At 42.7% G+C, this 21088-nt stretch overlaps 2 protein-coding genes across 2 annotated transcripts; both read right to left on the minus strand.

Moving 5' to 3' along the window:
- Positions 1 to 3678: 3678 nt before the first annotated feature.
- On the minus strand, positions 3679 to 14009 carry nfil3-5 (nuclear factor, interleukin 3 regulated, member 5). Its single transcript, XM_042394028.1, has 2 exons — positions 13525 to 14009; positions 3679 to 7835 (listed from the first exon to the last, which is right to left on the minus strand). The coding sequence occupies exon 2, from the start codon at positions 7176 to 7178 to the stop codon at positions 5325 to 5327; it is 1854 nt and encodes a 617-aa protein (XP_042249962.1). The 5' UTR covers positions 7179 to 7835; positions 13525 to 14009; the 3' UTR covers positions 3679 to 5324.
- Positions 14010 to 17896: 3887 nt separating this feature from the next.
- On the minus strand, positions 17897 to 21088 carry LOC121881256 (NFIL3 like protein-like). Its single transcript, XM_042388956.1, has 2 exons — positions 20975 to 21088; positions 17897 to 20274 (listed from the first exon to the last, which is right to left on the minus strand). Exon 2 carries the CDS (start codon positions 20178 to 20180, stop codon positions 18936 to 18938), a length of 1245 nt encoding a protein of 414 aa, XP_042244890.1. The 5' UTR covers positions 20181 to 20274; positions 20975 to 21088; the 3' UTR covers positions 17897 to 18935.

Raw genomic sequence — 21088 nt, forward strand, 5'->3', positions numbered from 1 at the left:
CACCTGAAGTTTATTAATTGCTCTTATGTAACTCCTTGAGGGAACTTGAGACTCTTGATCATTCGCCATGTCCAGCCGTGCTGGAAAGTGTTTAATAATTGATTAACTGCATTCCAGAGTTATTCTTCAACTAGATAACTTCCCAGTGTCCGTTATTCATGTGTCTAAAAAACAACATAATATCAGGTGTTATACTGAAAACTATTTGTCATCATGGTTAGCAGCATTTGGATTTATTTTCACAACAAACACGGCACAATATGTCCTGACTGATCTGGATCAAATCCAGACCTTTACTGGCCTTTCAGTGCATGCTGGTTGTTTGATATGATCACCAAATCTTTTCTTTCCACTTTTCACAAAACCATGTCAATATAAGTTTCAAAGTTTCTGAGGATCAGATTGTAAAAAACAAATATCAACTCTATATACACCAAGTTAATGTTTAAAGGTAGATCAGTCTGACTCCCTTGTACAACAGGTTCAAGCTTGTGATGATTTTCTCCCGTCAGTGTGTGAATTAAACGCTCTTTCAGCAGAAATTTCTGCAGTGAGTGATGGTATTTGACATCAGCTCAGCATGATAAAAACTGCACAAACAGCTCCAGTGACTCAAACCTGAAATACAGACGTGTGAACGCACACACACACACACATGCACACACAAACACTCCCTGGCTTCATCCTCCTTACCCCATCCCTGCCCCTCCCTGTGCTGCTGACCTACATACTGCAGCATCCTGGTTACATAACCAGCCGGGCTGTTGATCACTGCAGGCAGCACCCCCCCCAACCTCTCTCTCTCTCTCTCTCTCTCTCTCTCTCTCTCTTGCTCTCTCTCTCTCTATCTTTCTCTCTCTCACAGACACACACACACAAATATATCACTCGCTATGACCTACCAGCTTACATGAACTTTGTAGGAACACATTGTAGGAAATTCCTGGGTCATATCTTCACTGCCGCTGTGCACCCACCTGAGGGACAGGTGGTGGGTCAGTATAATGAAGGTGTGTGAGAGAAAAAATGAGACCAAACTTTCAAATGAGGTCAAACCAAAATTTCCACAGTTTGTTATCTAAGGGAAGCTGTCAGCTGCTACTATCACGAGTCACTCTCATGTAACTCTACCTGGGATCTTTTGAGTGACATTAATTGAAGTGGATATTTACAATTATCCTCGGAGGTATACATTTCTGCGCACCACCCACATTCCATTAGAAATGATCATCTATAATCATGTGAAAATGTCATGGAGCTTTGTGAGTGTAATTTTTAATAAATGTCAGCTAGATGTAAACTGATGCATTAGTGTAACCCTAGTGTGTGTGTGTGTGTGTGTGTGTGTGTGTGTGTGTGTGTGTGTGTGTGTGTGTGTGTGTGTGTGTGTGTGTGTGTGTGTGCTACTGACCTGCTCCCTCAGGCAGCAGCAAGATAGAGCTTCTTTCTGAGTAGTTTGCTCAAGTTTACACTGTAGAGGCAATATGACGTAACCCTCCCTCTCTCCCTCTTGCTCCCAGCCCTTCACTCTCAATAACCCCTCTCTCTCTCCTCACCCCCTCCTCTCTCTCCCTCATCCTCTCCTATCCCTCCTCACTGACCTACTTTTACTCTCATGGCCCGTTTTCACAAGCCTCCGCACAATACAAAGCAGCTCTTACAGCTCAGAAAGATGGGTTGGAAAAAAAGGAAAGGGGGCGTGGGGTGAGAGAGAAAACAAGAGAAAAGGAGATACTGTGAGAGGGAGGAGGGAGTGAAGGGGAAAAGGTGTAGGAGAGAAAATGAGGAGTGGATGGTGCACTATAATAAAGCACTGTGGTTTTCTCAGGAATGTCACCTTGTCACATGGCTGGCTGATGGGTAGCATGGAGGGCAGAAGTGACAAGACTTTACGGTTTCATATTAATAGCAGAAAGCAGCAGGTATGATCTGTGGTCAGCTGCACACATCCGTCCTCCATCCACTGACATGCAGCTTCTGCTTTTGCACACAGGAAAGTTAGTGCGGTGGAGGCATTTAATCTACGTCACAAAATCTCAAAATGTGAAGCATTCTTCTCATAAAACCGCCTTTGTTGATATTTTCAGACCAGTGCTTCTTTCCTGAGATTCTAGAGAAGTTTGGGCGTTTCCCTGAAATTGCAACACCTCTGTATCAGATAGGCTCTCTTTCCTGTAAAGGCTCTTATGTAACCCTTGTCAGTGGCACACTCAGCTCATGCCAGCTTGTTGTTCCCGTTAGCTATTGTTCCATTAACGGTTGGGTCAGATGGATGAAGCTGCACTCAGTGCAGTCTGACGCAGTTTTCTCCCAAGACAGTTGTGTAACTTGTTTTTGCTTGTTTCGGGCTGATACATTCGGTGATTTGTGATTTATTGGTTCATAGCATTGAGCAATTCTGGGCTAAATGGAAAGTAAACAGTTATAACTTTTCTTAGTACTTTGCTTATGTGGAACTGCTTTTTTTTCTCTTCTAGTTGAGTCACTGTAAAAGTGACGAGTTTGTTCATATTATTAGAGTTTGCATCAACTTCCTGATGCATTTAAAATACATTGAAAAACTCCCCCTTTTTCTCGTGCCTTTCATTAATTAAAGCTTTGTTGCTGAGCCCCTTAACCTTTTTTAGCACTTTATTGATTATTACACTTCTTTCTTGTTGCTTATGGAATTTCTTATGGACTTGTCTACTTCCACTTGTTTCTTACTTTATATAATATAAAAAACAAAACCTTCTGTTTAGCGCTCCTTCTCATCACACTTATACCTGGTCAGCTACTTGAGAATTTGTACCACGGCTCTAACACTTGATTGTTTTGTCTCACTTTGGATAAAAGCATCTGCCAAATGACAAAATGTGAATGGAAACAAGGTTTATGTGAGTGAACCAAATCTGTAAAGTTGCCATTTATAAAACCAAGACAATGAGTTTAAAGACCCTAAAAAATTTTACAAGATTATTTTCTATATTAAACATGTATGCATTGTAACTATATTGCTTGTCTATAACTGATAGTTATAATGTATTTTATTGCCATGTTTAGAGCTCTTTAAATTCCCTCTATGACTTGTTTTGCCCTGCTCACAAGCAGTTAATCGAAGCTATTATTGACTATTTATGTCATGTTTTATTCATTCAGTCCATTTCTATTTGAGCCAATTACTCAACCTTATTGTCAGGAGTTCAGTAAAGTGAAAAGTTTAATATTCAACCAATTGAATATACTCTTGCGTCTGAGCAGACGGCTTTTTTATAAAATATGAGGTGTACTTTGGAGTTCAAATTATATTTATGTGTATTTATGACTGTTAAATATAAATATATGACATGAATATTCAGGCTGAGGTTAAGTTTAGCCCACAGATTTGCTCCAGTGCTGCCGTGCCACACAGTCTGCGTGTTGTTCTGATGTTTCATGCCAGTAGGAAATGTGAAGTGATGACGTGGTGAAACAGTGAAGTTATTCTGGCTATGTCGGCTCACACTGAGCTGTACTGGCAGACTGGGATGTTGCTGTCTGACTGGTGTGAGCTGTGAATCAGCTAGTTGATCTTTTGTTAGAGACAGACTGGTCTGGATCAGTCTATGTGTGTGTGTGTGTGTGTGTGTGTGTGTGTGTGGGTATACGTGTGTCACTTTCAAGAAAAGAACAACACATAAAGTTTAAAAGAGACATCCATAAATTCAACAACCTTTTTATTTTTTCCCCACTTTCAATCTTTCACAATTAAAAATGAGTATTTTTTTTGTAACCATTTTGCATATCCACGTGAAGTATAGCAATACAGAATCACTTCTGGACAAGCCTTAATCAGTTTTTTTTTTTCTTCCATTTTCATAAAGCCTTTTGGCGAACAACAAAGGTTATACAGTAACACAGAGTACAAATGGTAACTGGGCATAGGGTAGCATGGGTAAATACACAGCACAACCAGGAAGAGCACAGAGCAAAATGACACAACAGGATGACAGAAAAATACATATAATAATAGCCAAAATAATAATCCAATATAATAGAAAATAACAATATTAATAAAATAATAATAAAATAATGACAGCAGTATACAAGAGATAGAGAGACAACTTTACATTTATACATAGTGGCCAGAGGCAGGCACCAGGAAGTGAAACAGTTAAACTTGTACAGACTGTATGATCTACTGCAGCTACTGTAGCTAAAACAACTCAGTGCGGAGGTGAGTGGGATCGTTAAGACATTGGTCTATGTGGGGACGAGGGACAACACAATAAAGAGGCACCTTATGAAGAGAGAGCAGCTTTGCTGGTTGCGACTAGAGAGCCATTTCATTTATTAGACAGACAACTTTTGTCTGGAAAATACAGATGTGTTGATTTTGTCAAAGGGCTGGCAAATGAGGCTCACCTTGTGCTTGTCAGGTTTTGCCAACAGCAATGTGTGACTGCATAGCCTTGACTGATATGCTCAGAACTGGCCTTGACTGTTTTAACAGTTTTCAGTGATGAAGAGCTTGGATCACCTGAACGAGGAAATGATCCATACATCTGAAAAAAGTGTACCTTTGTTTTAAATTTTTTTTTTTTTTTTTTTTTTACAAGTTGTGGCTCATACTTTCAGTTGAAAGAAAATCTTTGAGGCATTTTCTAGACAAAGAGGGACTGTACAAGGTGTCTCAACAAGAACAAACTGATCACCTTTAAATCTACGACTTCTGTATCCCATTGTTTTTTGTTGTTTTTGCCACATTTTTCTTCTTAAAATATATACTCCATATATGCAAATTTATATGTCACAGTAATATACAATCTAAGTGCTTCAGAAGTGAAAAGGACTTTTGTGCAGATGGTAAAGAGAGTGGAGGATTAAATCGCACAGATGTTTTCAGAGGGAGGAAGAATGTAACTGCGCCAAAAAAGGGAGACACTAAGGAAGGATGTGTATTCTTTGGTCAAAGAAATGTTCCCGTAATGCCACAATAAGCGTATATACGCTGGCCAGCCACCAAGGCAGTTTACAATGATGAATAATTGAACAATGTTTGAATTTCCCACGAGAGGAATATCCCAGACTCTAGCTCCAGAGAGTTTCATTCTGTTCCCTCACTCTTTAAGTGATGTATCATTTTAATCGGAGGGATGTGTGGGAGGTAGGAGAGAATAAAGGGAAAGGGGAAAAGGTGACACAGTGAAACTCGATGGTGAAATCACATCCTATCTACACCTCACACAGACCACTTGCTTCTTTACTGTTCTGTAGGGTGGCGATGTGACCGTAGTTGTAGTTGCCTGTCTGCTGTAGACAACAGAGAGGTGACAAAGAGTTGCTTAAGCTGCTCTTATTTGTCCTTAATCTCGCCTCTTATTGCGTCCACCCCTCCCGCTGCTGGATCCCTTTTTTCCTCCCTCCTTTTTCGCCTCCGCCCTCTCATTCATCTGAGGTTTGACCTCGTCCGCATACTCAGTCTCATTCTCCTCCTTGCTCTCCCCGTTGGCCTGGCTGTTGTGAGGGTTGTTGGGGAGAGCCAAGTAAGGGTGTTGGGGCAAGGTGGGGGAGGGGGACATGGAGATGCTGACCGGTCCCTCCACCTGTGATCTAGCTGCCCCATTTGAAAGAGCTCTGTACTTTAGGCGGAGCTTGTGGGGCAGGGCAGTGCCTTTGACCTCAGCTTGGCACTCACCGTGCAAACCGATAGCCCCCGCCGGCTTCTGGTGGTAGCTGCTGATGTCTGAGGAGGACGAGGAGGGGGACTCGTCATCTGTGGAGCCCTCCTTGTCAGAGCTACGGGGGTCGCCATCGCTGGATGAGGTGTCTTTAGCAGAGGAATTCTCCTGGTAGAAACCGTCAGCCCGGGGGCCTCCCTCGTAGGTGAGCACCGGGGGCTCTTCGTCCAGTGTGTTGAGGTAGCCGTTGTGCTGTGGGAAGGAGGACTTGCCCTCCTCAGTGCTGTGGATCAGATCAGGGGCAAAGGGGTTCTGGTGGCTTTCAGCATGATGATGACTGCTCTCCTGACTCTGGTAGCTGTAAAGTCCATTATGGTTCTCATGTTGCTGCTGGGCGTTGGGATTGTACCTGTGTTGCAGCTCCTCTGCTGACTCAGCATGACCATTGGTGTATTCATACTGCGGTGAGTCCATGGTCTTTGTCCTTTCTAGCTTCTCAGCAACCTCTCTGATAGTCACTGAGCAGTCAGAGAACTTGGAGGTCAAGGTGTGCTGGCCATGCTGTTGCAGTCTGCTCTGCTGGGATTGCTGGTCCTCTGGCCTCTGGCTCTCCATGGGGTAACAGCCACTGCTGGAGCGGTACAAGATGACGCTCCTCTGTGCAGAGGTGGCCTGAGGAGGTGGGCTGGAGGCCTCCATGTGACACTGCTGTTGGTGGTGCTGGTAGTCCATGGCACCATCAGCCAATGAGGAGCTCTGCTGGTGAGGAGAAACCAGAGCAGTGTGGTTGCCATGGTTAACCCCATTGGGCATCACATTAACAATGCCACTGGGAATCCCGCTGCTTTCCAGTCTGGCCATCTCCATACTTGAGGGCTCCTTCTTTATGCTGTAGCCCATTGGTTCAGGGCTGTCTCTGGAGGAACCGTCAGACATGTCAGAGACGGAGCCCCTCGGGGAGTACTTGTGGAGCGTGCTGTGGTGCTCACCACGGCTCGACTGTTCAGTCTCAGAGGAGTCAGAATTCAGCATCACCTGGGATGCACTGGAGTAGCCGCTGCTTGAGAGGTAGGCATTACTGTTGGGGGTGCCGTTGCTGCTCCCATTGCTACTAGTGTTACCACTAGCAGCACTGCTGGAGATCTGCTGACTTTTCTCCATGTAGGAGGCTGTGCTGATGAGGCCAAAGCGCAACTTGAGCTGAAGGAGTTCCGTTTTTAGACGAACGTTCTCCTCATTCAGTGCCATGACCCGGTTCTCTAGCACCATGTCATTGAGGCGACGCTTTTCCCTTGAGCGCTTGGCCGCTTCATTGTTCTTCCGCCGTTTTTCCCAGTAGGAATCATCTTTTTTCTCATCAGAGATGAACTCCCGCTTGCGACGGGACGCCACAGAGGCCTTGGGACCTTTAGCCTGGCGGCTGATCCGTGCTCCACCTTCTGAAGGGGATGGGATACTCCCATTGTAGGGAGAAAAACTGTCCACTTCCATGGCGTTTTTGTTGCTGGTGGATGGGAGGTGTATACTCAGACTCTCCATTTTTTCCCAGCTGGGAGCCAGAGTGTAATTCTGGCAAAGGGCAAAGGGGGGGAAGGGAAAAGATGTATAACAATATAAGCCAACCGCTCTATTACAACGGAGTTTGACCTATGTTGCGGGATCAGCAAAAACTTCTGGATGAGGTATTTGTGCTCCTCTAAGAGACAGCCTCATTGATTTCTGTTACTTATTTTTCAAAATCAAAATGTTCAAGTGTCCAAATTAGCCAAGAAGATTAAAAAGAGATGGAACTCCACAAAAACCTCAGACATACTAATAATAATAAATACTAATACATTAATTTATACAGCACTTTTCTTAGTGAAACTCAAAGTGCTACAGTATTAATAGAATAGAACTTTTTTAAAAGTTTTATTAAACTAGTCTTCTGAACGAAGAACTGAAAAAAAAGAAACAAGTTTGTATTTTGAGAAAAGAGTCTTTCAGCTGTCTTGGCAAATAGTTCAAAGCAGTCTCCAGAGTCTCGCTGGAGTTGATTTTGAGTTTCTCGGCGTCTTCCTCAATCTTCAGGAGAGCTGTGATGCCTGTCAGGCTGCTGCCCTGCTTTTCTGTGTCTTACAGAGGATGTAGGTCAGTCCGTTTACTTCGGGGCTCCCTGAGGATCCAGCTTCAGTGCTGCTGTTTGCTGACCACTAACTGGGTTATGGAGACAGAGAGAGAGAGAGGGAGAGAGAGAGTTAGATTAGTTATAAAAAAACACTGTGGCTCATTGTGGCATATATTCACATTTCAGTCAGGTCAAATTAGATTTATAAAGTGCTGTACAAAGGTGAAGTCCACTTGGTATCACCTGTAAGGCTTGAGATCAATATGCTATCAGTTTATCACAACACAACTTCTGCCAATGACAACTTCTGTCTATGACATAAGCCCCAAAGTTACACAATGTTTGTCTTTCATGTCTTTGTTTCCTTGACTTTACAGGGAGGAGGAGAAGGAGGGGGAGGAGGAGGAGGAGGAGGAGGGTGGATCAGAACAGAGGTGAACAGACAGTTCTGTGGCTGTGTGCCGCTACTGCAGAGCTGTTGTGTAAGACAGAGCGCTGTCATAGTCAGATAACGAGGACTGAGGCAGGCTGACCTGGTGCCAGCTCTGCAGAGACTGACAGATAAATGGCTGAGGAACGCAGGGAGGGTACAAAGAGGCAGCTGTGCAGAGCGCCTCAAACTATTTGTGGTTGACAAGTCTGACGTATCATCACACATACTCTGTGATACATTTAGTATGGTGTGAGTTGAAACGAATTATGTGTAATTATAATATCTGAACATTTAGTCTTTCAAAAGTTATCATGAGGGTCTACAAAGACAGTGGAGAACGCAGAAAATGTTATTGGCTGAGATGGGCCTGTGGGAGTCATCAAAGTTAGTGACACATCTGACAGCTGATAACATCGGTGTCAGGCTGCCTATGTGTGTACTGTATGTGTGTCTCCGTCACAGTGGCAAAGTCTCGGTTTCTCTGGTAGTCGTCACACTGTCTGTATTACACAACACTGCAAGCTACTGAGCTTCCTTATACAGTGTCAACATCGTAGCTCAACAGGAAGTCTTGCCCACCCAAAATGTCTTGCTCCATAAAGTTAACAATAATACTGAAGGCAGTGCGGATGTTGACGGCAGTCCCACGTTATGTAATAACTAGATCTGCTCTCGTTTTAGGCCAGATTCTTCTGGTTCTCTCACTGCACAGCATTACACAGTTGATATGCAGTAATTAATAACACGTCATTACACTGTGCTCTGGAGTCTGTTAAAACATGACAGCATCACAAACACAATGTAATATCTAGGTCACTGTGCCTGCGGTTAACAATGACTCTTATGGTGTCAATTTTCATTTTGCAACACTGAAATTCAACACAAATAGAAAGTTTTATCATCTGTGATGTTTTTATTTGTCTTTTATTGCTCCAATTTCTGCTATTTTTTAAGGTGCCCAAATCCAAACACCGAAATCATTGAAGCACAATTACAGTTTAATGGACATTAAGTTGTCTAAAGGAATTCAATTTCAATCTGTTCAGTTTTACCACAGTTCAGCCAATTTTTTATTCTTGAATCAATGCAATAATTGAAATGCAGAGTAGGAGCACAAGTACAAAAATAATAGCTTAGTACAAGAATAATGTTAAGAATTCATGTTATGCAAAAACAGAATTCCCGCTGAACGTTTTCTGCTTGTTTTTGACTCAGAAACAAAAATGTATATATTAAGCATCAGTTAAGGTGTGTCCTATAGGTGTTTCCCTCTTTGAAAACTGCAAAGGTGAAGTCTGGAAGGGAACAATGCAAAGGAATTTGGGGTTGCCGCTGATGATACAACAAGCAGCTCCTGATCCCCACTCATGTAATCCATCTCATGTTCTCTCTGTATAGTAAAGCCTGGAAAATGAGACCAGACATGGCGCGAGCAGCGAAAGCAGACCTGAACAAAGAAGCTCCACCGACTGTTGTTTGCTGACTGCGACGGCGAAAGGGCAAAAAAAAGCACAATCCAATCCCAAAAGGAATAGAACAAAAGTGCTCCGGTTGAATGAAACTGACTCACAGTGACCTTCTTTCACTGTGCTGCAGTGTATTGTCCCCGTATCAAAAACCACTTACATTATAAACCACTTATATTAGCCTAATTCGCACCAGCGAGCCAATGCCACATAACTATTTAATCTAGTGAGCCTAGTCTTCTCCAGACTGGTTACCGCATTTCTCTGCTTCCCCTGGAGACAATGGCCCTGTTACATAATCTCAAATTTAAAAAAAAACACAAACAGTGACCTTGAAACAGCTTAACTAACGCTGTAAATAATTAACCATTTATTTACTCGCGCATGTTCTGTCGTAACTCAGGGACTAAGTCTAGGCATGCTGCAGGCTGTTCTTCAAATTGAATTTTCCCTTCACTGGCAAAACTAGGTTTTTTTGCGATCTCTTGTTTGTCCCCCTTTTTTCAAAGAACTAGAGTAAAGCTACGCTGAACAGAAAGGGATTAGGACACAACCACCAACAGATGTGGAAAAATGTAGGGTCAGCCCCCCCCCCCCTTCTCTCTCTCCCCAGCCCTGAATAATTTTCATAAAGACTTGGAGGGGAGGGGCGGGCAGGGAGGGGGGGGGGCGTGAAACAAAGGCGGGCGGGAAGGAAGCATGCATACGTCTGCGCTGTCCCACTGACCTAGAAACGACGCTAAGCAGTAAACACTCCTCCTGTCTTTGACGGTGCGCCATAAAATAGGTCAGTGGGACTGCAAGGGAGGGAGGGCAGGAGAGAGAAACAGAGTATTAGAGTGCACTCTAAAAATAGAGCAACAGAAAGAGGTGAGGGAGGGAGGAAGCAGAAGAGGTATGGGGTGACGGGAGGAATTCAGTTGGTGGAAATGAGATTTCTCCTGCAGCGGGAGGAATAAAACAGACAAATGTGGACACGTCACCAGCCTAAAAATCAGATTACAAAAGCTCCCCCCCACCCCCCGTGATTTTCATGCAACATTAATTCCTGTACGCTCCAGAAACCCCTACGACACCTATGCTGCGTATATAAAAATATGCATCCGAAGCAGATGAAAAAACGGTAGTGAGAGATCGGGAGACGGCATTGACGTCAGAGCACACGCCCATCTCTGCAGCCAAATTCACACATAACAGCCTCTCTCTCTCTCTCAGGACTGCATGGGGAGGGGCTGCTGTTGTTGCTCGTAACGTACGTGCTCTGAATTTCTCTTGTTGCGGTGCAAAGCTTGTGTAACACATGCATATTACATAGCAGCAGAAGCTACAGGTTACTGCCCTGCAATCTCTCCTTTCACTGCCCTCTCTGTGCATGCCGTGCTCTGAATAAAAGCCAAGACTAACAGCTACAAAATACTTCAACCTAAAAGGAGATGATGGAAATGGCACATTGTGTGACAGGATTATTCCCCATTAAAACGAATGATTCACTGCAGCTACTGTGGGCAGTTTGCTCTCTGTGTTTAAGTCTGAGGAAAATGTAGCTGTGAATCTGTTCCCAGGCACTTGCTGCCCGGGAAGGAATGCTTCACCTCTGACCCCCTCTGAGGCAAGTGTGAGTAAAACACACGGCATCCTCTTTCCCCCTCCTCCATCTTTTAAGTGATCCAACACCACACACGTGGAGGGGCCCGAGCTAGGAGCCTCCATTTCGCCCTGCGGCTTTGTGTCACGAAAACAAAACTAGGAGACAGGAATCCAGACATTCCAGGTCACTTAGAGAGTCCTATACCAGTGCGTGCCATTTAACACTTCCTCTGAGTAATATGTGACTGAAAACATTCCGACCTGTACAAATGATTCGTGGAAGAATACTAAAACTTTCAGATTAAAGTGTTGAGAAACTAGAATTTATACATTTATAATATCCTGTTTACAGTTTTAAACTCCCTGCAAATGTTTTTGTAATTAGTCATACAACAGCATGTGACCTACATCTTTTTCACTTAGATCTGATTCCCTGCAACATCTGCAATTAATATTTATTATATATGGATACCGCAGAGACAGGTATGTATCTTTACTTACAAGGCTTTAGCTACTTACAGTCAGTAGATAAGTGCTGTGCAGATTCATAAAGGAACATTAGCAAAAGTTAAGAAACAAATGAATAGATTAACAGCCATTAAAGTTAATAAAGTCTGCATGAATCTGTGGTCTTGTATTCCTAAGAGTGACGGACAGAGGACAGAGTGGTCAAAGTAGTCCACGACTTGCCCCCTATACCTCATGTGTCTCCTCACCCAGATACAGGTCTGACCTATATTCAGAAAGCTGGCTGGGACAGAGCAATGCAGACGGCTCTGAAACCAGACCAGCTGGCAGCAGGCGGACTAAGAGCTCACCAGAACTCTGCCTGCCTCGCCAGACAGGGGTTTCCATGCATTGCATCACATCCTGGTTGTTCATTTGTTATTCTAATTTCACAACAAAGTCACGCCACAGCCTCGCCGGGAGCTGTGGAGGCGAGCTTTGTACCTAACAAGAAAGGTTGTTATACTGGTTTTGCCTCGATCGTTTCTCATTTTTCTGTTCTCATCTTTGAGGAGGAAGATGAGTTAAACATAGCTCACAGACACTGAGCAGCTGTATTACATCATTTATGAAAGCATTTCCAAAGTGCAACTTCCACTCGTTTTTATTCAATAGGCAGGTTCATGCAGACTTTGTGCTAAACATCTCTCTGCTTTAGAAATTAGGATTTGCTGTTAGTCTGCGTCTGAATGATGAGAAGAGAGCGCAGGGGTGTGAACGAGAATCAATTACAGGCCTCTGTGTCCCAGGAGAGAGCTGCTGTTTATTGCTTCTCCCTGCTGTGTGCTGGTTATGTCATACCCTCCAACTCTCTGAAAGCAAAGCTCTGTGCTTTACTTAACACACCTTACAAGTAAAAAAATAAAACAAATCAACTAGTGACTCACTTTTAATGGGAATCAGACATTTTGAGGGTTTTTTTTGTTTGCTCCTTTTCAACTTGAACATCTACTATGTGATGATGATGTCACCTAAAAACAGAGGCAACTAAATGATGTGCACATCTGGCGCAAGGGCAGTTAAATTATAAAAATGACTCATTTATAGATTATTTTAGCATACACTCAAGTTTTCCCCCTAATTTTTTAATTATAAAATTATATAATTGTATTTTTTTGCATATAACTTCTATTTATGTTTCCATAACATTCACTCTGACATGGATTTCAGACAGTTTTATTGAAAATATGCCATAATTAATAACCTTTAAATGAAGTAGTATCCATACTTTATTCCAGTCTAATATTTGCATCAGCCAGGCTGCTACACAGATATGAACAAGATATGATGACCTACATAAAAAAAAACAAGTTGCACATACAAACAGCAGCACGCCACGTGCAGCAGCTGTTAGTGCACTGTGTCTGCATTAAGCAGACAGCAGCTGCCCCCATTCCCTGGAAAACACCATGAGGGAAATTACCTCGCCTTGACATTGAACACGTAATGTGGGACACGGCCAACCACGTTTTCCTATTCCCATTATATGTTTCGTATCAATAACGGGACGAAAAAACCGCAGCAATGCGAGCATATTAGCTTCGTGCTTTGTCGGACAAAAACAGCAGCACACGTCTCAAAGTCACGGACGGGCGCGCGGGATCTGCCGGCGGAGCTCGAGAGTCGCCATGTGAACAATAACCGGCCATAAGCATCATGTCCTCATCTCAACACGCACTCACACACACACACGAAAATCCCTCTAGCATTAAAAACACACCGAGCGGAAACTAATAGACAGGCAACATGAAACAAGAGGCAAAAAAAGCGGCAGTCAAAACATACCTTTCCATGTCCTGGAGGAGAAGATTCAGGCTTCCCCGACACAAAAGCTGTCTCGCTCCCGTGTCCTCCTTCCTTGTCCCTTTAGATGAAACCTCCCAAAAAAACGAGAGAAAAAAAGTTGTGCTCCTTTTCCTGTCGTGTTGTGGTTGAGTCAGCCGGTCGGCTTGATGCTGTTTCTGTCTCTTGGCTCGGGCTGCCTGTGTGTTGCGCGCTGCCGGACACTTTGCTCCAGTTTCTCCGGCTCCCTTTCTAGAAATATGTGTTAGTAGGTCAGCGGTTGCATAACAGCTCTTAGGCTGCCTAGTCACGTTTTTGTCCTCTATCTCTCCGCGCGAGAGTAGGCTCTATGTGTGTGACATTAGGCCGTCTCCTCTCCACCCCTTCATCCTTCCTCCACCATTAATAACCGTGTCTTCTTACACGGGAGTGGTTAAGTTTATAACAAGTTCACACAGTCACCATGTTACCGAGAGCTCCATTAATAGCATGTAACAGCATGTCCTTCAGCTGCGTGAGTGCGGGGTCACTGTTACATATCCTCTCATTCGTCATTATTGGCCTATATATTTTCTCCTGGTGATACTCTTTTGTTAATGAAGCAAATTAAGATTAAATTAATGCTCATAATGCCTGGAAAAGATCTTCAGTGTGTCACTGTCTGGGTGTCTGACTTTCACAATATTTTATTACACAACATATAATAAAAGTATTACATCAGAGTGCAAAAAAGAACCTTTGGTATAAAAGACATTCATATTATTTATGGGTTTAAGGCTTTCTTGTTAAACAGTTAATAATGATATATGATATTAATAATAAGGTGGAATAAGGTTTTGCTTCTCATTCTTTCACCGTGTTCATTTCCTTTCTGCTTTTCCAAACTTACACTTGTTTTTGTGTTTCTGAAATTCCAACAAACTTTTCTTTTCTCGCCTCTTCTGTGACAGACTGTACAACAAAGTTTGTGATACACTCCATAGATAGATAAATAGATAGATAAGTAGATTACGGCTGCAGTAAATGATTATTTCCATCACATTTTCTTGATAATTGATTAATCATTAAGTATTAAATTTAAAAAAAAATAGTGAAAAAATGGCATTCACAATTTCTTAGAGGCCACATCGGTGTCTTCAATTTGCTTGTTTTGTCAGACTAACAGTCCAAAATCTTAAGATACTCAATTCACCGACACTTATGACAAAGAAAAACAGAAAATCGTCACATATGAGAAGCTGGAACCAGAAAATGTCGTTGATGATCGACTCATCGATTAATGGTTGCAGCTAGTAGATAGATACAATTAGTTTAGACTTTAATTAATGTAGACCTTGAACATATGTAATTGCACTAAATATGAGTTTTGGCAGAACTTTCACAGAACATCATGAGTCTTTTTTCCATCCTGTAATGAATGACTGTGAAACTTTATTAACACCATTTTAAGGAATATTCCCTTTTTTTCTCCCCACAATGAGGTCAGAGATCAGGGTCACACAGACACTCAGCGTCTCACTCAAGGACACATCAGCAGGCTGTCAGTAAAAAAAAACGCCAGTTAAATTTTCCAACAGTTAAAAGTTGCTGTGTCAGCTTACTGAACTCTGTATTAACAATCTTTATGTGCATATAAGCAGAAATTCATCTTTCTGTTCCGCTTTTCTTAATATATCCTGTTGCACTTGAGAGCAAAACAGAAGCACAGATTTGAAACTGAAAATTACATCAGAATGCAAACATTTTTGCATAATATTGATGAGTTATACAGACTGTGCCTCTTACTGTGGTGTGTAGGAGGGTAAATGTAATGATATGTGTAACCCGACTGACATCATAGTCTCAAGTAGGGCAGGATTCAGATTTTGGGAAGACATTCCTGCAGAGACATGCAGCAGGAGTGTTATGATCTGTGTGTATGAGGCAGAACAGTTTGTTGGAGATTTATGTTCTCACCAAAACATTAATTACACATATTTCATAAAACATAATAGATGTAATGGCTGTCCTCTATGCATTTTCTTTATTCTAGTTTTAGTTTTAGTTTTCTCTCTCAAAATCACACACTCACACGTAGTACAAATTCCCCCTGATAAGTGTTGCACTACATTCTTACTTTCAGTATGAGGTGTGTGTATCTGTAAGATCAGAGTATGTTACCAGAGTTGTGTTTGCAGTGGCAGATAACACAGTTTAACCCTTTGTTTACACATAACGCCCTGAAACTATACTAAAAACCGAAGCTGTGATTTAGTTTTAGTTTTCCTTTTTGCTGCAGAATATAAATTTCACATTAATCGCCATTTATTAGGCTTTTTATGAACATTTAAAAATATTAGATTTATATTAGATATATATTAAAAATAATGAATAATGGATTATATCCATCTCATCTTCCTGCAAAATGTAGCAGATTTTGTCTCATATATTTTTTTTAAAAAGATAGAAGAAGAAAAACACACACCTTGAATCCCTTTATGACTACCCATTTCAGATCAAATGAAGTGAAGGAGGAGAAAACTATTTTGAGTAAATATATCATTGCAACATTATTTTTCCCTCCATCTTTCTGTTTATCTGCAGAGGAAAAGGAATTGTATTATCTGCTTAGGAGATTTCCTGTTATCCCACAAAGCCCGTTGTCCTCATCGCCACCATATTTCATGAGCAGTTACGTCAGCCCTGCTTCGTATCAGACACGCAGCCACTTCCAACCCACTTTCTCACTCACATCCCTTCCCCCTGCTTTGTCTCTACTAACACATGTGCACCTATTCACCACACACACACACACACACACACACACACCACCACCATCATCACCACCATTAGACCATGTTAGGGAAACGGCGGCCTTGAACTTGTCTAGCTCCTCCCCCCCCTCCACCAGTCCTCTGTTAAAACCACCAACCCCCAACACACTCCTCCATCTCTCCAGCTGCCTCTGCATGCAGGCATTCCCTTGGCAACTGTGTTGTGGTGGTGCCTGCCTAGCAACCAGAAGGCTCTCACTCCTTCCTATTTGGCTTATGGCAGAGGGGGTTGCAGACGGGGCTGGATGAAGATTGATCACAGGCAAATGACCTGATGTGTATCTGTTGTTGTTGTTCTGCAGAGAGAGAGAGAGAGAGATTCAGGGCCTGAAGAGCAGATCTAACTTGACCTATTTCACCTCCATCAGCATAATTTGTATTGGTTTTCTTTAAACAAGGTCATGCAAATGCTTTTTTTAGCCCATGCCTCATGCATGCACTGCAATTTGTAAATGAAAACAGATCATTTGAAGGTGTGAGTCCAGCATTTCCAGCACAAAATGACTGTACATCCTTTGCTTATTCTCCATTTGCAGCATGTGCTACTACAGTAGGCACAAAGAGGAGGAAACGACCTCTGTAGTAACACTGTTGTGAATGAATGAATGGATGAATGAGAGTCAGTGATCCATGGTGATGAAGGCACTTGGCGCCACCTGGTGTTGATTTTTTTTAAAAATCACTGAATACTGTGAAAGGAAATATTCAGGGATGTGTTACTGTAATGCAGATTAAGGACATCCTGTTAAGTGAGTCACATTCTCTGACAAATATTAAAAATTCATTGCAGCTTCCTGCCCCCCCCCTCCCCCACCTCGCAACTATCAGAACATATTTCACAGCCACTTCTCTGATGTCTTTCAGCAGATTTGTACTCCTCCAGGTGTGAATGTATTCTGAACCTGTAGCCTTCACTTCCATATGAGCCAATCAGTCTCCACAACAGCTGCTTCAATGCTAAAAATAGCTTTCCTACCGCTGACGTGATAGATGACTCATGCATGAGTCTCGCCCTTCTCCCTGCATCCATACGCCACCCCTCAGTCCGTGGCACTGTCCGACAACCCATCGGCCCCCCTTCATTTCAGTAACTGTAGTTTAGTATGGGTGCACTAACACCAGGATGATATTTAAAGCGACAGACGATGTCACAGTGATGACAGGCAGGCTGTAAAGGACACAAATGACATCAGTTAAGCTGAAAAAGAAACTTGTGACATATTCATATTCTTGCGCAGTGCACCATAGCTCTCTCCTTTTTTTTTTTTACACAAGACACACTGAATCTTTCATCTAATGCAAAATGCAGTTTAAAAACACTTAAAACTGTCTTGCATGTTGCATGTTGAAGGCTGTATCTCTTAAAATGCGTGACCACCACAGTCTGTACGTTTTGATCATTTTTTAAATTAATTTCACTGTTGTTAACATACATATTAGAACCATATAAGAATCTGCAATGCAGAGATGACATATGTTGTGTTCTGTGATACTAAAACTAAATGTCAAATTTGTATGAGTACAGTTGAGAAAATCTTAATTTGACATAAAAGATTCACCAGTCTTTTATATAAAATGTACATTTATTTTCAAGTACAGTTCACAAAGCCGTACAGTTGATGAATACACAGAAGTTGGTCTAACTGTATTTTATGATATGTGGAGCTGTGTAGGCTACTGTATGTGTTTTCTTTGTGCACTTATGTCCTTTATGTTTGCACTGGTGTTGTATGTGATGTATTGTTACAGCTATTCTGTTTGTACTGAGATTAATTCCATCAGCCTAGACATGTTTTAATAAAAGAAACTTGACTTGATTTCAATTACAATTCTGAGCTGTGAAGAAATATTCACTTCTACGTACCTTGCTGTCGCAACATAAACCTGATACTGTACAGATGCAGTAACATCACACAAAAAGATCACAAAAACAAGAGTACACTTTTAAAAAAGTGTTTTTTGAAACACCAGTGTGTCGTCTTTGGGACTGTGTACATTTGTGTACACAGTCTTTTTAACACAAGATAATATTATTGATTGAACAGTATTCATGTTGAAAAGCATACAAACAGTATGATGTCCAAAAGAAGACTCAAATGTGTTAAAATATTACATCCACATCTGAGTCACGTGAACAAGGTGAGATGGAGGTGTATCAAATTATAACCATGTGCTTTGTGTTGTATTTAACATATTCTTCCAGTGTTTCTGACTGACCTGCTGAGTCAAGTATTCAGACATGTAGCGTCCTTCAAATCAGTGAGAATCAACATGATTGAAGGACATAAATCACACGTAAATCACTTTTAGTTTTGCAGTCATTAATCCTGATGATGTTGATGAAAGTTACATGTGTGGATGTTTTGTCTGAGCTGTGGTGTTGGTCATCACAAAGACAAACAGGTCACTAAACTAAACCTCTCCAGTGAAACAGGTGTCATGAAGGAACAAAAGCATCAGGTTTGTCATTTCACAGGTTGAGGTTTGAACTGGTTCCATGCTGCACTGTGGAAATCCGCAGTCTGTGGGAGCGATGGTTTGGAGAAAATTGTGGTGTGAAATCTGTCTGTTAGCTTTAGTCTGGTATTTTCTGCTCAGGTTTTAAGCGATCTTGGAGAGCAGCTGCTGAGAGAAGAGCTTCTTGAGCTGAGCTACTTCCTGAGACAGACAGCTGATCTGAGACCTGAGACTGACATCCTCTGTCACATTCTTGGTGTCCTTGGAGGTCTGCAGAGAGGAGGAGTTATAACATTTAGAAGACGGACTCTGATACTTCTGCCCAAGTTCACTGCAGGCCTCCTCCCTGGACCAGATAGCCTGACTCTCTGCACGACTGTCGCACCCCACCTGCTGGTGGTTCCTCACCTGGATGTTTGGCCCCACTGTGGCTACAGGTGGTCCACTGTGTCTGCTATCAGTGGACAGAGACATGTCCCCTGCATCGCTGCCTCCACTGGGGGCTTTGAAGCGGAGCTTGTGAGGGAGACTCCTCAGACCCTCAGGTGAGTCTTGTCTATTTACACACGGACTCTCGTTGACCTCCAGGGGACAGATGTTGGAGTCGTAGCCCTGCTGCTCCTCCACCAGCTCTCTCGGAGACGGTCCACCACGATCACTCAGTGTCTCGTCAAAAAACACAGGGCTGCCCACATTTGAGCTACATGAGGTGGAGATGCCAGACTCCTCGGACACACTGTGGCTTGACAGAGGCCCTGCTCCCCTCGGTCCATAGATGGCTCCCAGCTGTGGAGGGTGGATGTGATGGGTGCTGGAGCTGTGCTGTGTACTGAAGTATGGGGGTCCGTCACTGTGAGGCTGGTGGTATTGTGTTGTGCTGGGTGTTGGATGAGAACCGAGGGGTGCAGACAGCGGCAGGATGGACACGTCAGACGGGTCCTTGACCAGGCCAAAGCGAAACTTGAGAGCCAGCAGTTCGGCCCTCAGGCGGGCATTCTCCTCCAGCAGGCCCAGGACGCGCCTCTCCAGCACCATGTCATTGGCTCGACGCTTCTCTCTGGATCTCTTGGCTGCCTCGTTGTTTTTTTTCCGCTTGTCCCAATAGCCTTCATCTTTCTTCTCATTTGGGATGAACTCCCGTTTGCGGCGCACATTGTTGCCGTTGTCTTCATCGCAGCTGCTGCCAGCCTTATTTTCAGCGTTGACAAGGTTCTCTTTGCGTTTGAGGGCAAAGGTGTGACCCAGGAGGGTTCGGGCCAGCTGGCCTGTGGAGGTCAGGATGGAAACAGCCTCATCAGTGAAGGACCCGGCCCCGCCCAGAGGCCTGGACTCCAGTCCCTCCACGGCCAACAGGTCCTGGATGATGCCTCCCACAGTCTGACCCGTCATGTTCAAACACTCCTGATGTGACAGCTTGGGGAGCTGCAGGGTCTGAGAGGAAGTCACTGACAGTTGGTGGCTCTGGGTGATGTAATGGCTCCGCCTAGTGGCGAAAAAACATAAATATACGTGGTGAGGGGAAGATTTGTTTACAAGGTTGCAACAGATTAAAACAACATTATACTGTAACGCTGTGATGCACTGAATAGCAGGAAACACTTAAAAACATATGAAGCTCTCATACTAAATACATCCTTATAGAAATATCACTCTAAGATAAAGCTACAAAAACACTAGGCTACCTACTTTGATTTAAAAAAACAATTTGATTTACATTTCACCAGTTCATTTTGAATTCATATTTATTCATACATATTAGGCCTAAACAGTAATCACATTACTATACGCAGTTAATGAGTTTCTGGTAGCAGAAAATGTTCTCAAATGTTGTATTAGTCCTTTAAATTTTTGACTATCGATTTCAGGATCAATAAGATTGATTAAGAGGTAAACAATTTGGTAGCCAGTGATAACAACCAAGCATTTACAATCTGTGTTTTCACCACCAAAATGTTTTGATTAAACCCAAAATCCTAAATAGGTTTATAAGCCCGAAACGCTGCAGGCGATTTTATTGTTAACATAACAATAATTAAAAAAAAAAAAAAAAACATAGACCCAAATTTGTATCAAAGACTGACATATTTTAAAAATCGTTATAAACTTTCTTAACAAGTGCCTGCATGACAAGAACACATTTCGGGATAAACTATACTATAAACTATAAAGCGGATCTTACTTACAGATCAGTCAGTCGCTGAAATCTTGGATGAAATCTCAGTCAGAGAGAGAAAGAGGAGACATGTGGAGCTTCACAGGTCGTCTAAATGTTTCTGCTCCTAAGCTCCGCATCTGTC

The sequence above is a fragment of the Thunnus maccoyii genome, chromosome 2 (genome assembly GCF_910596095.1).
Source record: "Thunnus maccoyii chromosome 2, fThuMac1.1, whole genome shotgun sequence".
NCBI lineage: Eukaryota > Metazoa > Chordata > Actinopteri > Scombriformes > Scombridae > Thunnus > Thunnus maccoyii.